Consider the following 17,604-nt stretch of genomic DNA (forward strand, 5'->3'; position numbering starts at 1 on the left):
TGGTCCATTAAGTAACTATAAAAGAGATAGAAACCCAAAGTACATTTTTTTCATGATTATTAAAAAAGAAAAGCATGTGGTCCACCGTACACCCGTATAAAGAGAGTTGCTACAATAAAAGTGTTGTTCTGAGCCATTTACCTAACACTTATCCGGGTAAGCGTTCATCAAGTCACATTATTTTACTTGATGAATATTGCAGGGATCAAAAATTTTACCCGGTAAGAGGGAGACAAGGACCGAGAGTCCAACTCGGTAAGTGAGGGCGACGACTCTTACCATGGTAAGCGCTTACCGGGTAAATTGTTGCATACATGTCTTTTTGGTGGACTAAAATGTTATTCTGTAAATAAATGATAATGTTAAATTTTATCAGTAAGCGCTTATCGGGTAAGTGTTTGATAGACGACCCCTTTAATTCTGAATTTTATTTTTTGCTTCTCTTAATTGTCGAGTCTGATCGGTTTGACCATTTTTCCACCTCTCAATTTCCTTCATTATTCTTCCATGGCCCACCCTCAAGATTACACTATTTCGTAAATATAACTGTGTTAATAATGTAAAAGGATTTTCAGTAGCATCGTAATGCAAAATCAACTAAAAAATATAGCAGTTTTTTGTTTTGGGCTATCTAAACAACTTGATATGTTAATCCTACTTGATATCAGTAACTTTGATTTTACATTTATTTTAATAATACTTTCTCGGATCAACTTCTGTTGGGCTTTAGTTTGCGAAAATAACCGGATAAAACGCAGCGGAAAAACAGAACCCGATTACAAAAACGTTTAGAAATTTTTTAATAAATAAAACCCAAAGCCGGATCCATTGACAATTAAAACGAATCTACACAAACCATAGGGTGTTTAAAATATTTACCTTGTGGTTGAAATTGAAACTTTGATGTAGTACTAAGAAACCAAATCAGGTTTCCTCTATCGGTTGTCCACACATGAACACGCTTGGAACTCCCACCGGGTGCTAGCCCAAAGAATCCTAATTCTATAATTGTATCGTAAGGGTTTTGAGGCTACAACTAGTTATCAGAACTCAATCCCCCAATTTGGTTTAGCCCCTAAGCCTTATTTATCAGTCTTCGAGATTGACCATAACTCTTAATAAGGCTTAATCATTATCTAAAATGATTATTTATTTATCTAATAATATCTTATATAATTGTCTAAAAACATTTAAGATAATTACATACATATTTATAGATTAAACTCTGGGTAGTTATAATAATCACAAAACGGTACATATGTTTAGATTCTTTCTTTAGTGGAAGCATACGTGTTCTTTGTGTGTGACCCTTTAGGTTTGCATGGCTCGTTGGCAGTGTATCCGAGTAACACGTGTCGTAGGTATAACATACAACTTACAACTCCTTATTTGATTATTTTGATCTTAAACTAAAATCAAGAATCATAACCAATTTTACATTTATAGGGTTTTATTTGAAAACACTATAAAATACGTACAAGTTTGAGTAATTACTGTGACGATTTTAAGAAATTAAATAACTTACACATCAAAATAATTGTTGACTTATTCCGGTGTAGTTTCAGTAGCATTTTTGAGGGTTTGGATAAACAACTTATACCGGTGTCAAACCGGTAATAAAGAGTTCTATATTATAATAAGTTGATAAGTGTTTTTATAAAAAAATATAAGTTGTTTCAAATAAGCAATCTCGAACGCCCCTAAATTGATTTCAAAATGAAAATATGTTAAAAAAATGATTACATTAAAGAAAATAAAAATAAAGACAAATTTATTGGGGATTTTTGCATGATTTTGGTATAAGGTAAAGAAAAAGGGAAGTGATTTGATTTTGAGGTTTTCACCATGTTTGCTGTTGGCTTCCGTTGGTTCCCATCCGTTGTTGCCCAATGAACGGTTGAGTACGTGACTACGCAGCTGCTGAAGAATTTTTCCCCAAATCTTCAAATTACTTCACCCCACATACATCCCAGGGGAAAAGGAGGTTTGTCTACGTAAACTTATGAGGGTTTTGAAGAATTTACACTATGTTATCTCCCAATTAAAGTTTCGATCTTTATCGGTCTAGGGTTTTATGGTCATCGCCTTCCAATTTTCACGTTTTTATTGAGATCCAATTCAATAGTGTTGTTGTTCGATTCATTCGCATTAGGGTTCGTTTCATTTTCTTCTATTTTTTTATTGGTGTCGGATTTCTTCTTTACAAATGAGGTTGTTTTTGGGCGTTTGATATCAAACAGTTTGAACTCTAACAGAGTTTTGGTATTGATCTTCCATCTTGGGTCAGACATTTTTTTGGTTGTAATTTAGAGCTTGGGTCCTAAGAAAGTTGTTTGATCTGTTTTTTTTTTGTTTTGGTTCTTCATTTTTTAAATTTCTGTTCCTGGGGCAACAATTGGAAATTTAGCTTAATTTGATTAGAAGTAGAAAAGAGAATGTCTGCTTCAGGAATGGATTATGGTCGGGAAAGCGGTGGTGCCGGCACAATTCTAACACCAGCAAGATTTGTGTGGCCTTATGGGGGAAGAAGTGTATACTTGAGTGGCTCTTTTACAGGGTAAGATTAATGCTTATAAATGTTTTGAAGGTTGAGCTATAAGTTTTTATGATATTGCCAAGTAAATAGACCCAATCTTTGTTTAATCTATGGCATGTCTGTGTTTGGTGAAGGTGGTCTGAACATTGGCCGATGACCCCCGTTGAGGGTTGCCCTACGGTATTTCAGACGATATGCAGCTTACCACCTGGTTATCATCAGGTTGGTTCTTAGTTCTTACTTTAACTTCGTTTCATTCATTGAACAGAAAGTTGGGATTAATGGTTCACAAGTAGATAGAAGGTATTGGAGTTAGGTTGAATGTTTTTTTCTTAATTGGGTAAATGGATATTTATGTCTTGATGGAACTAATATATCGTCTCTGAATGTTGATCGTTATGGGCTGATGATGGGATAGAATATTGACCTTTTGGTTATGCCAATTATCTTCTATCAACAGTATATATGATTGATGAAACCTTTTTATGTGCTTTTCGTTGAATTTTAAATAATGTATGGGTCTATCTAAGTTCGTAGATTGCTTGAAAATGAAGTCAACTTTTGTGATGGTTAATATGGATAGGGAGCTTTCTTTTGTTTTACTCTCTATCGTATTGGTACCAGTACAATAGTAGATGAGAACTCATCCATGCCACTGAAGACTCTATAGAGAGACTTTGATCTGATGGATCAGAATCGAGTGGAGGTCTACTTTATAATGGATGTGTGAGGTCGGTAGTTTGTTGCTTGGTTTGAATAGGCCCACTATCCAGTTACATTTGTCCAAGTGTAGTTGTTGGCAATCTAGAATGAAGAAATCTTTACGGCATGTGTTTGTTTTAATGGAAACACTAGTGGATCAACAGAAAAGAATATGTAATTCTTGAAGAGGGGAGGGGTGTAGGAGAAAATAATGTCATTAAACAAAGACAGATGAATGGGACTGTGATTATCACTTGGTTTCCTTCTGTGGATGCGACTTCTATGGAATCTATATGACCGGGGTTCAAGCAAAAATCCTGGAGCCAGTCACCAGAAAAGGAAGTTATGATTCATACACTTTGCCATCTTTGGGTGGTTGTGTAACTAATCTAAGTACAAGGGTGTTACTCACAGTTGAGGCACAAAGACTGTGAGGGATGAGAGAGAGAGAGTCCAATTGTAGTAGAGAAAAAGAAGTAATCCTGTTAAAGAGCGTAGGGAAATTGTTGGCTGATACTTTATTTTGATTTTCTTTGTTTCTCTAAAAAATGACTGTTATTTGACTTCTCTGTTTGAACTGGATTTCACTTGAAATAAATATTCTGTCATATATCACTGTTGTACTAAATAATTTATGGCTACTTGCTTTTTCCTTGTTGATCAACATATAATTTTGTAAGTGAAATTATAAGCAACGTATGTGTGCATATACAAGCACATGCACATGTGTATATAGTATATACACGTATATCATGAACTCAAAAAGGTTATCCATGTAAAACTATCAGTACATACACCATGAATTGGCAACTCAAAGAATAACATACATGTCACAAATCAGAGTGTACCCTCAACCCAATAATAATGTTGATTCCGATTTGAGATTCAGGCTGAGTCTATGAAAAATTTCTAATAAGTTAATATATTGGTGTCTTTTTACACCTATTGAAGTTCATTTTTACAATAATATCTCTTTAATGTATTATCGAGACCATCCGCTTCTTTACAATAATATCCCTTTAATGTATATTGAAACCATTCATTCCTGGTTCCATCTCACGACCTTCGGTGGTCTCAGCTTATATCTAGAGAAGGGGCAAACTGCATATTATTTCATGAAGTTTGCTACTTCACTGCAGCTGATTTCATGACCATTCTTATTAGCTTAATTTCTTTCCAAGGTTTGCAAACCTTGGTGAATTACTTTGATCCAGTATTTTGCTAATGTTACTGGTCAAAAATTGAGGGGACTTGCATGTGACCTTTTACTTTGGGAATTTTTTATGCCCTCGCCTTATTTCTGTATTTCTTTTTTATTCAATATCAGTGCCATGTGTAAGAGCTTCTAGTTCTATGCCTCCTTAACTCGGTAGTAGTCGGTCGATCTGAAAGTCATACCGCTGATGTGCAGTTTGCTTGACATGCTTGACACAGGATCTACGGGTGATAAATCCAACCCTCTCCATTTGTATCCTATATCAAAACTTATATCATCTATTTTGTTTCTGCTGTGAAATCCCAATGTCAAAGCCAATAAACTTGCACCGAATTAATAAATTCTCGGCTCTTCTTCATTAATTCATCAATAAATGCAATAAGCAAAAGACAACTGATGGGATTATAAACATCTCAGAGCCAACTGCAAATAAGAACAGTAGCATGATCAAGACCCTGTAGTTGAAGAGTGATGGCATGTACCCACCATATCATTCAAAGTTGGGAGTTCTGTAAGTGAACAATGGTCAGATTTTGGTGCATGTGATAAATAATGAACAATAGTCCATTCAAAGTTGGGGATTCAGTATAGTTAGTTAACAGAGATATAATCAGAGTGAAATCATGGAAACATGTGATAAATGATTTATAGCTGTAAAATATGAATTTGAACATGTTTAATCTCTTGTGCGAACTGCAAAGCACATGCGTAATTTTGAACAAAAGATCAACAAATTCACAGAAGTACTACACCCAAGTGTGGAATCGCTGCAAAGCACACAAGAGAATAGTGAATGTTGTGGAGCCAGTTGCAACAAAGTAGCCAATCTTAAGAAATCTGTATGCTATTTGCCCTTTGAAATACATCATTCTTGTTTGTGTCCAATACCACATAATTGTAAAGCAGTATAATGTTTTCGGTTTCTTTGGCCTTATGATGAATAACTCTCTCTCACAATGTAGCTCATTTAAATGATATTCACATATTGTTCTGATCTTGCAGTATAAATTTATTGTTGATGGTGAGTGGCGGCATGACGAGCACCAACCTTTTGTAACTGGTAGTTATGGTACTGTGAATACTGTACTCTTAGCTAGGGAACCTGACTATACTCCTGCAGTCTTGAGCCCACATACAACTTCTGGTTCAAGCATGGATGTGGACAATGAGGTCTTTCAGCGAGTGGTAGGAGACTTATTATATTATTCTTTTTCTAAATAGTTGCTGAAATATTTCATCTTTTTCTTTGTTCACTGTAGATTTTCAACACATAGTTATTGGTGCTTCTTTTCTCCCTGAAGTCTAGGGTGATAATAACTTATGGCTGGTTACTTTATAGTAAGGGAAGCAGGCTTTTCTAAACTACACTACAATATTGATCTTTTGTTAGTATATGGCTGCTGGGCTTTAGTATACACCTAGGCTTAATGATGCTTATGATGGCTAGGGTCTACTGTCTGGTGATCTTATGATTCAAGCCATAGTAAGGGCTATATCCAGGAATATAAGGAATTGCACCCTAAATTATGATTCACACCCGTGATACAGCCTTGCAGCAGGAGTTGATTCCCTTAACAAAAGGATACTTTTCCAAGTACCATATCAATTGTTCAATGTCTCACAATTTAAAATCTGTTTGCGTATATATAGATGCAGAAAACAGCAGTGAAAATCTAAACTTTCAACAAGTGACACAACTTGAATTTCACACTAGATTAAAACCAAGAAGGTAATGATAATGACAGCTATGACTACTATCAATGAACTTTGTCAAAGCCATACTTAGGTTTCTATTTGTCCTAAATAAATAAATTCACCTAAAATGTGATAGGAGAATCCTTGACACGATTAAAATGCAACACCTTAAACGCAAATCATACACAAGTAAGTGACCTTATCAATTGTCCTTCTGATTTTTCTTTCTTCATATGCCAAGATCCGAGTTCATAGGTGTTCCCTATAGAGCTATGATGAACAAAAATGGCAGGATGCACTTTATCTGATGCTAGCTTTCTCTTTTCAATGTGAACTAGGTTGACCATTCAGTATTAGGTAGAATTACAATCCCCTTGTTAAATGTAAAATCATCAGGTTTGAAGCTGTAGTTTACCAGGTCTTATCACTGAAAACTTTAGAATGTTGCATTCTTGGTAACAAGCCAGTGTTATGTATCTGACTGCGTAAGATGTCTCACTAGATGAAACTATGGTGAGTGAACTGTTGAAAAACCTTTTGCTTGGAACTGTAACCAAACTAATTGCTTGAAGTCTTTCTATCTGAAGTGAGGTTATGGGAAATCTGCTATATATGTTCTGCAGTAAGCCAACATATAAACTTGAATCATGCATGAACAATTTGATATGGATTCATCATCTACCATTATTCATCTGTTGCTTTTTTGAACTTTCATGTTATCTAGTAGACTCCTTGTCCCTGGCCCTGCATTTTCTTCTCCTATAGATCTCTCCTTAAGGCACTGCTCTCCTAACATCTTTATCTTCCTTGAACCTCTGTGTGGGGGATATCTATGGCAGGTAAGGATGTCAGACAGTACATCTCACGAGCCGTTGCCAAGGATATCAGAAGCAGACCTGGAGGTATCTCGTCACCGGATTTCTGTATTCCTGGCTACACATATGACCTATGAGCTGCTTCCTGAGTCTGGCAAGGTCAGATATGATTCTTGGTTTTCTAGTAAAGTATATTTGACAATTTGTATCAACTTGATATTTCAGTTCTTTTTCACATTTTGTTTATATTTGCCTTATTTTCAGGTCATTGCCTTAGATGTTGATTTACCTGTAAAGCAAGCATTTCATATTCTTTATGAGCAGGTATCTCCACCATATCTTTTCAAGTAGACTTTGTATGTCTCTATTGTATTCTTAATCTCTTAATAGGAGATACGTCATAGTAAATGGTAATTATTTTACCAAACGGCGAATTACCTGCTAATGACTTTGAAAGCTTGTTTGCTTACGTAAAACAGTCTGATGCTAAGAGCAGTAGGTTATGATTTTGATGCACGGTTTTTACTTGAGAAATATTCATCTGACTAGAAGATGTTGCTGGTTCATGTATCTTCTAACATAGGATCATGTTCAGAACTTCAAATGGTCTATTTCAAACTTTGATAAGTAGGGAGCTCACATTTTCTAGTTTGAGGACATGATTAACACTTTCAAATGGTCTATGCTATAACCAATGTCATCTACTTTAATACTTATCTTATGTTCTTGTGCATATTCTCTTTGATATTGTTCTTTTATATGTAACATTTCTAAAGTGGAGCAATTTTCAGGGAATTTCTACAGCTCCTCTTTGGGACTTCTGCAAGGGTCAGTTTGTTGGTGTTTTAAGTGCATTGGATTTTATTTTAATTATGCGGGAGGTAAGCTCAAGGCGATTCCAGTTATCAACATTGAGACTAATTGTTTTGAGGTCTGGTTGGATTTTTTTGAATTAGAAATTGTTACAAACTGCTACCGATTGTCAACAAAACTAGGGCAAGATTTGATTATAAACTCGTAACTGAACGATTATGACACTCTGGCTTTCAAGAGGCCAAGAACTCTCCTAAGGGTTACACCCAATTGATTACAAAACTGAAACCTAATCCATTCCACCTCCCTTCTATTTATACTTTTTCTAACAACCTCACTATTGACTAGTTGACCGGCCCACTATTATCTATATGTGTAACAGAATTGTCTAGAAGAGTTGTGGTGGGTAACTGATTAGTGTTGAATCTGAATTTCATGTGAAAACTACAAGTCTCCATCCTTTACGGTTTACATTGCATGCCCATTTTGATAAACATTTTGAATCTGTTGAGCCTGTGTCAAGGAGATCTTGGTATAAGTGGAAGAGCACAAAAGGGTCTTGATAGGAGACCAAACCGAACAAGCCTAGTATATCCCACCCAGAGGTGAGGTTTTCTTTTGGGGGGCGGGGTAAGATATATTCAGACTCGAGCCCTACCCGAAATAGTAGAGCGGTAGTTTCTGTGAAGAAAGGGTCTTGATAGAATTCTTTAAACGTTCAATAGGAATTAGTCTATATAAGAAGCAGAATTTCTTCAAGACGACATAGATTGAAGTGAAGATCCAGTTTAGTTTCATATATCTACATTAAGATGGTCCCAATGTCGATATTACGATTAATATTTCTATGTTAAGGGAATGTAACTATGTAAACTTAGTTCTCACATGATATCTCATCGAAATATGAAAGTAACTGTGTCTGCTTGTGAAACTTCTATCAATGATTGGCCACTTTCTCATTTCCTCAAATGAACTGTATGTACAAGCCCTATATATATTCTAAACCTAACAGCTAATTCCTTGATATTAAGGGAATATAATAACAATAAACAAAATAAAATAAAAGAATATTAAAAAACTAAAACTAAGTTATTACTTTTAACAATTTATAAGCAAGAGGTAATATCGCTTTACTGTTTTCCTCATCTTGTATAAATTGTGATAATGTTATGGCATCTGCATGTTACTAGTTGATTAGTAAGTTGTACTATGATGTCAAAAGATTTGACTTTTGACATGCGTCTTGTTTTGTCAGCCGTTCATACAAAAGTACATACTTGTACTGATTTTCTAACAAAATTGTGATAATACTAGTTAGGGTAGGTCAAAATGAGACCCTTTACAACTTATATCTTGCTCTAGTTTGTTAGCACAAATTTTCTTTGAAAGTTATTTGCTCTACTTTTCTTGGATGATTGCTCTTTCATCATCTGGTTTAGAAGAAAAATTTTGAAAGTCTGTTTGAATAGATTAACTGTCGATAATTGATGAGTTCATAGTGCACAGAGAGAGTCTATATTATTATGTTATTCTTGGGTTACAATGCCTGATTGGTGATCTGAAATTTTTGCAGCTTGGTAATCATGGGTCCAATCTGACAGAGGAAGAACTTGAGACGCATACTATATCTGCTTGGAAAGAAGCGAAGTTATATCTCAATAAACAAGCCATCAAGCATGGTAAAATACTTTCTAAAAGACTAGTGAAGGTGAGTTTCTTTGTGAACATTTATACCCCCAGTTTGTAACTAGAGCTCTTATTTACTATTTGATCTTTAAGTAGATTGTATATTGAGGTCATGGATATATGACGTCATACTTTGTTTGTTCAAAATTTGATGATGCAATAGTTGTCTCTTTGAACCTTTTTATACATGCTTTCTTGGCCACTCCTCTGGTATTGCCTATACTTCGCAATTCTGACAATGTTCCTGAAATAAGTCGATCAAAAACTTATGTGGATGAATAGCTGTGATGGAATAGTCAGTCTTCTGCAATTTAAGTTTTCTAATCTTTTTTCGTAATTCTGAAAACATCCATAGCTAGGGTAATAGTTTGCATAAAGAGAATGGTATGCAATTGTCTTTCGTATGTTACTCATTCATTATAGTGAAGCGAAGTGAAATTAGATGGCTTTTGTAAATGTTGCATGAGTCATATGGTTACCTCATACCTGTTTCTGTTGGCACTTTCTTTAACATTCTTAGCATAGTACTAGAGTGGAGTCTTGGGCAAGTAGGCATTAAAACGTGGGAGATTTTAGAAGCAAATACTGTCGTGACTGTGGATGGAAGTTGGAAACACTTCTCTTTGTCGTCTAGAATTTAAGTTTGATGATCATTTTGCTATAATGTAACTCCGTTTTCATTGTTTGGGTTAGCAACTTCTAATGTCTTTATATTTATCGATTTCTATTGTTCAGGCTGGGCCAGATGAAAATTTGAAAGATGTCAGTTTAAAGATACTGCAGAATCGGGTAGCTACAGTTCCCGTTACTCATTCACCCTCCGATGATGGTTCATATCCACAGCTATTATATCTTGCCTCCCTTTCTGAAGTACTAAAACGTAAGTTTTTGGTTATTCTTGCTGAGGATTTAAATGTTGATCACTCTATCTTACTAACTGACTGCATCTTCTAATCCAGTTGTTTGCAGATACTTTAGACATTCTACAAGCTCATTGCCCATATTGCAACTGCCAATTAGTTCCCTTCCTTTGGGTACATGGGTTCCAAAAATTGGAGAATCAAATAAACAGCCATTGGCAGTACTAAGACCAAGCTCTTCTCTTAGCGCAGCATTGAATTTGTTTGTGCAAGGTGTGTTTTATGCCCATTAGATAATAAACCTGTTGTATTAGAATCATAAATGTGTACAATCAGTGTATCACTCTACTAAAATTGGCTTCTTGGTTTTCTTGCTCTGCATCATTGAACTTATTTTTAACAGTTTGTTCTGTTGATGAGCATCTTTGTTTTGGAAGATTTCCTAAGACCTGTAATTATCTTATATGGTCAATGCCTTCTTTGCGTCCTTTTTCTGTAGTCCACAGCTATTTTATGCTTTTCTAAGGAATGTCTTTTCTTTTTGCATCTTCATGTTTTGTGCTTGAGATATTTATATTTCACTACTTAGGATGCTGAGTGCCTCTTTAACAAGGCTCAGTGGTTCATTTGGGTATAACTAATACTGAAACTTCTATTGATGCTCTTAAGATTTACACTGTCAATTAATTTGCATATGTTCATCTCATCTGTGTTTTAGTGCTCCATTGCTTAATTTGCCCACTTTTTTCAACTCATATGTCGTGGTACGTAATTGAGGAGTTCTTTTTATTTACTCTACTACTCTTGTGTCTTATTAGCAGCTTTCTAAGAAGCGTTAATGGAGCTAGGTAGGCCAGTGACCGACCTTCTAGCACTTTTTTTTTACTCTACTACTCTTGTGTCTTATTAACATGCTTTTGCAGCCCATGTTATACCACTTGTACACCAGTTTCCATGAACCCAGTCTGGATCTAAACTCTTTTCTTATGTATGCGTCATGTATGTAAGCTAAGCAGGATCGAGAGACAAATAGGTCTAGCTACCTGTTCTAAGTGGCAGGATGGATCAAGAAAATAGGTGGGATAGACGGGTTTGTGGTTATCTGCTGCCCACGATTCCTCCTATGCTTTAAGAACCATGTGAATTGGGGGGTGCACAAAAGGGAAGGAGGAACTCATATGGAGTAGGACTGCCCAACCGCATTGATATGGTTAACCTGCGTGATCTTTGCAAACACCATTTGATCCGCTTGTTGACTGATAATATGGACAATGCCCGTCGTAGAAGGAAATCAAAGTGAAATAGGCAGCGTCTATGCCTAAGCAGCTGCTTTATCCTTTTTTAAGAACACTGATTAATTGGATGATCCTATGGTGATGAAGTTGATTCTTCAAATAAGTACTTTTGATATTTAAAAACAATGCAGAGACTTGAGTATAACTGCAACACTCATACCTGGTCCCACATAGACGAAGAGGTCCTTTGACTTTCATTGACTTGGCTACCTTTACGATTCTGCTGCATCTTTAGAATTATGTGATCAAGAAAACTTAAGAGATGAACCATGATTGTTGTAGCAGAATTCGGTGTATATTGCTCCTGAAAACAAGAATACATTTGATTTGTAAAATCTCCCATGCATCTTTTTCCTATTTATGTTCCACATGGTGAATTTGAAGGTTGATAGCCTGCTATGATGTTGAATTTACTTATAAATTATATATAGGAAGGCCACATGCCATTAGAATTGGTGGTTTTATTGAAATTTCTGGTAAATAGGGTTAATGATGGAAGCTTAAGTTGATCATCCAGAAAAATAAAAAGTTGCCTATTCGTATGTTGGGTGGTAGGTTTGGTTGCTAAAAGGTGTAAATTGAACATTTGAAATTACATGATATTGCTTTATTTTTATTTTATTCTGGCCTGGTGGGGCCCAAGGTATGGCAGAATCTATCTGCCGTTTTAACCATGTTCAGTTTTATATATTCCTCGCTTTCTTTTGCAGCTGAAGTTAGCTCTATTCCCATTGTTGATGACAACGACTCGTTATTGGATGTATACTCTCGAAGGTAAAGCTATCTCAGCGTATCCTTCATGTTTCATGGTAGTATTTATCGAGTTTAGCATTGTTCTTACCACATTGGTTTACACTTTGACAGTGACATCACTGCTTTGGCAAAAGATAAAGTTTATACACACATTAACCTTGAAGAAATGACTATTCATCAAGTAAGTACCATTTAATCAGTTAACCTTTTTATCTCGAGTCAAGTAGTAGACACATTGAACCTCCAGTACTCAAATGTATGTGGCTTTGTTTTCTGGGTGGTAGGCTCGGAGAACCTTTGTTGAGAGTGCTTGGTGACTTGCATCTTTAGGGCATAGGGGCAGGCTCTTTTAAGAAACGTAAGTACTTTGAGAACCGTGAGAGCCAAATATTCATGATGAATATGGATGTATATTTATGTTTATTCATTATCAATATTGGGTTCCTTCGTTCTCAAAATATTTACGTTTCCTAAATGTACTTTTCCCTTGTGGTATAATCTTTAAAAGGGGTCCTACCCCCAGTGCAAGTGCTGCGTTCATTTATTCCTGGTTCCGTTATCTTTTTCAACAAAGTCTATAATTGATGTCTTTGATAATCTTAGGCTTTGCAGCTGGGACAAGAATTGTACTCTTCTTATGGGGCAACCACACAAAGATGCCACATGTGCCTACGCTCAGATTCCCTGCATAAAGTTATGGAAAGATTAGCAAAACCAGGTGTGTGCTTGCCTTTTCTTTTGAAGTTCTGATAGAATGTGGAATGTCCTACGCCTACCAGAACCAGTCATTTTACTTTTTGGGGGTGGGATATGCTGGACTCGTTTTGTTTGGTTTGGTTTCCTATGCATAGTACGCATGTGTAAGCATATATGTACACGATACATATCTACCTAAATGGATTATGAAAACAAAGAGTTTATATATTGCTTTAACTCTTGGACCCATTGTCACAAATAAAAATATAATCACTTGGGGCTATGTGGTAGACCCAAAGGCCAAAAATAACACAAGATGGGAATTCTTAAGTTATCTTGTATATAAACCAAGTCATACCAAATGTGCACAATATATCCCACATAGAGATCGGGTCTACTGTCTAGGGGAGTAGGATGTATGTGACCTTGCCTCTACCCCGACAGTAAAGTATAACTATATTTACTCTCGAGATACTTGGGGCCTTGAACTATTTTTATGCTCTAGCCTCTATGTATAACTTCAGTGTGATAATTGATAAACTCTTAACATTCTGATATGGGTATAAATACATCAATGATCAATCTTTCTTGAGGTTCTTTTTTCTATTTTATTTGATACTTGTTGAAGCACATGCACACATACGTTCATGGCTTGTACATGCATACCGACATACTCCTTTTGTCCCAAAATAAATGTCCATGATGAAAAAGGCACACAGTCGTGGAAACATGTAACTATTACACTTTTTAATTAACTAAATGACAATTTTACCCTTACTAATAAGAGTAATGAATTTCACCATCTCATAATTAAGTTTAGAATTGAAAAGTAGGCACTTACTTTTGAAAATGGACACTTATTTTGGAACGAAGGGAGTACTATTTTGTGGAATTGCCTAACGCACACCCATTCATTTTCAATCATGGGCCAACAATTGGGATGCATAGAGCCTATTGATCCATCACTTGTGTCATATATGGCCTAATAACCGAACTGTTTGGAGATCTCAGAAATGGGATTTTCTTCTTGAATGTTGTTTGTTTTGCCAAAAACCCGACTCACTTGTGATTTCTGCAACACTTTATACGTACTGACCTTTTCGGGGTTTTGGATCAGGGGTAAGACGAGTTGTGATTGTGGAAGCTGGAAGCAAACGAGTAGAAGGTATCATTTCCCTAAGCGACGTATTCAGGTTTCTGCTAAGCTAATGGATGCAGCAGCGCAGCAGCAACCGTAATTCTTCACGATTCTTTCAAGCATACAATTGCAATTTGGCGTCACGTTTAGGTCAAGCGTATTAGTCTCAAGAGCAAAGACGTGTAAATCCCAATTGTGTTCTGTTTGTTAATCACCGTTACTCGACTTGCGTTTGTGCCTTGCTAGTTTTGCCACTTTGTGGAATGCAGTTTTATCTGGCAACTTTTGTGTTTGTTACAGAAAAAACTTGTGAAATGGTGGTTGTATGAGCTGAAATTGTTGGTTTCATTCATTTATTGGTGAAAAAAGAACTTTTGTACAATGGGATGTGTTCTTTTTGGATAACCATAGGTATCCGGTACAACTTCGGGCCATCTTGCATGCGCCTTGAATGATTGCGCTTGGTATTTAGGCGAGACTCGACAGGATTGAACGGGCGAGAGTGAGGTAGACGGGTGAAATAATTGTGCAAGGTTTAGGATTTTTATTTGACAGGGGTAGTTTAGTAATTTAATAATATTGTCGCATGTCTTTGATTTTTATTAAATAAATGTTCTTTGTCTCATTCGGTCTTGTGTTGTTCATGTCTAATGTCGCATCAAGTATGGGACAACAAGTTCTTGTTTTATCATATCTTGTTTTGTTCCACGTACCAAACGCATCTTAAAGTTAACTGTTAGACGAGCCTCAAGCAGCCATGAGGAGCAAACTTAAGGTCATACTAGTTTTGCTACCTTAAGGGTTAACCAAGTGTTGGGATACCTTATGAATGTTGTTATTATTCACTTGCATCACGTACGGCCTCGTTCAAACCCATGCGGGCTGGGGAGACTCGGACCGACAATATTTATGAGTGAAACACATTTGCCTTTTGTGGTGGTTATATTTAGAGATGTAGCTATCCGGGTTAAAAGTCACAAAACCGATGAGATAGGTGTAGAACCGGTTAAGTCCGATGGTCCTTTTTGGGTCCTGTCTTTTTAAAGTTTGGATTCCAATCACGCGATCAGATGCAAATTGGATCTGCGTGGTAAGATTCAACAGCCGATCAACAGTTATGCCATATTTTTGGGTCGTGTGGCGAAAATGGTAAATACAATCATGCATATTGTTCAACATTTTGGAATTTTGGATGATCAATCATCACAAAATGGATTCAAAACACTCTTTTCTTCAAAATTATAATAATTAAGTCATGATACTGTTAATTGTAACGAGTACAAAAAATTGTGAAAAAATGTAACAAAAAATTGAAAGCATATTTTGCGAACTTTTTTTTATTAACCTGGATATCCAATCAGCTATGCAAGCCGACTAATCCCAGGACGACCACCTGCCTTGCAGATGGCCCGGAGTCACTGTATTTGAACCTGTGTGGCCACAAGGGGATTTTTATGATAATTCTAGAAAAAGAAGTCTTATGCGTTAATGAATATTTTAAAATATAATATTATTTAGAATTTTGAATATTATTACTGAATTGTTTTGGTAAAAGTTCACAGATCGCATGCGAGCTCGTGTCACGAATGCGAGATGAGGAGTTCACTCCTAAGGTTGCGTCCAACTAGTCAAATCATGTCGTAGGCAAGGTCAAACACGAGCTCGCATTGGTCAACACAAAGTTGAAAGCAGAATCAACCTTGCCAAGTTGCGTTCTAATTTTTGTACGTTTTGTTTATATTTATATTAGTATGTTTCCGTTGTTGATCTGGTAGTAATACTTAGTAGCAAGTGTCGTAACTTCACGTTTATGTTATATTATGTAGGTGTCCGTATCAGTAATGTTTTGGTAACATATCAGTTTAAGAAACGTCCACTACCAAATGAGATGTCAGTTCACTTTCGGAAAATAAATGTAGTAAGCCTTGTTATTATTAAGGACCAATCAGGAACGTTCCAATCAAGTACTTCCAAAACTTTTAATTATATTGCATAAATGAGATAACAGATAATATATGTTAAAGAACAAAATGGGCTAAACCTAAAACGATTAACAATCTGGAACTAAATCTAAACCAATAATAACTTGAACCTTAAACCAAATTAATGGTTTGAAACTAAATAATTTCGGCTATAGTGTTACATAGGTCGATAAAAAGACCCTAACCACATGTAAATTTCGGGACCTTGTTCAAAATCTCATATTTAACATGTTAAGGGACGGCCCTGGGACGAATATACGTCGCTAAACCCTCTGTGCTGAGTTAAGTATTGGTGTTTAAAGGTTGTTTACTAAACGTTTACTTGGTAAGTGTTTACCGGATAAATTTCTTCATCGGATGAACATCACAAGGGCCAAGAATCTTATCAGGTAAGAGTGATGAGAATGGAGAGTCTTACCCGATAAGTGAAGATGACGACTCTTACCCAGGTAAGCACTTACCCGCTAAATTGTTGCATTCAATACGTTTTGACGTACTAAAATCTTACGCATCAAAATAAATTATAGTGTTGACTCCTATCGGTAAGCACTTACCGGGTAAACAACCCCTTGGTTATTCCCCACCATACATACAAGTTATAGAGCTCGTAGTTTAGCACGTGCATCGGTGTTTTAGCAGTGTTCATGTTTTGTATCATATGTTTATTAATTGAAAGAGCTTCCCAGACATGAAGTCACAGTTGATATATAGAAGTGCTTATGATCATTACTTAAGCTTGAATTGCAAGCCTCAAGACTAAGGGTACCGTACCCGTAGTTTGATTAGTGAAGGAAGTCGTAGATGGTTGTGTCGTCGAGCTATAATGCAAGGTTCGGTCCTCGGGTGAACCCCAGAAAGAGCAAAGAAAGAAGCTCTAGTCGAAGCCATATAGGTGGCCTAAATTACAACCGTAGTAGTATTTCATAGCGTAGCATAGAGATGGCCAAAAATTGGTCCCGGGCTGGGCTCAAATCGGTCTCAATCCCGAACACTATTCTTGTAACCGGTCCCGGTCCCGACCAAAAAACCGAGGGCCGGGTAAGTTACTTTGTAACCGGTTATGAGGACCGGGTCCCAGGTCGGGACCAAATCGGTCCTATGTACTTTTTAAAAAAAATTATTTTTTACATAATTTTCTTTTTTTGAAGTTTCATTAAAGAATACAAAAGTGTTTATTCTAATAAACTTGAAAATATGTAATTGGGTCAATTAAATGCACTAAAAAATACGTTTTTTTTTTGCGAGAATACAAGCCGAAGTCACAAATTATAACAAGAATTATGAACTTTCGTGAGTTGGTATCTTCTCTCATACATCATATGACTTATATATAGTGAATAGAGGGTAAATAAGACAAAAACGGTCGAAAATGGGAGAAAAAAAAGTGGTCATATGGCCATTGGGTATCGACAATAAA

The 17,604-nt window shown here is 36.1% G+C and overlaps 1 protein-coding gene across 4 annotated transcripts; it reads left to right on the forward strand.

Moving 5' to 3' along the window:
* The first annotated feature begins 1,830 nt into the window (after positions 1-1,830).
* On the forward strand, positions 1,831-14,755 carry LOC112529227 (sucrose nonfermenting 4-like protein). Of its 4 annotated transcripts, none has more exons than XM_025140388.1 (14): positions 1,831-1,984; positions 2,408-2,557; positions 2,671-2,758; positions 5,457-5,639; positions 6,989-7,123; positions 7,229-7,288; positions 7,756-7,845; positions 9,351-9,485; positions 10,199-10,343; positions 10,423-10,596; positions 12,329-12,392; positions 12,483-12,552; positions 12,975-13,089; positions 14,185-14,755. In XM_025140388.1, exons 2-14 carry the CDS (start codon positions 2,436-2,438, stop codon positions 14,274-14,276), a joined length of 1,473 nt encoding a protein of 490 aa, XP_024996156.1. In that variant the 5' UTR covers positions 1,831-1,984; positions 2,408-2,435; the 3' UTR covers positions 14,277-14,755. The 4 variants fall into 4 exon arrangements, with proteins under 4 accessions (XP_024996156.1, XP_024996158.1, XP_024996155.1 ...); XM_025140389.1 differs by having other exon boundaries at positions 1,885-2,557; positions 5,457-5,475; positions 5,575-5,639; XM_025140387.1 differs by having other exon boundaries at positions 1,884-2,557.
* Positions 14,756-17,604: the final 2,849 nt, after the last annotated feature.

This window comes from Cynara cardunculus (assembly GCF_001531365.2).
Source record: "Cynara cardunculus var. scolymus isolate 2C chromosome LG 16, CcrdV1, whole genome shotgun sequence".
Classification (NCBI taxonomy): domain Eukaryota; kingdom Viridiplantae; phylum Streptophyta; class Magnoliopsida; order Asterales; family Asteraceae; genus Cynara; species Cynara cardunculus.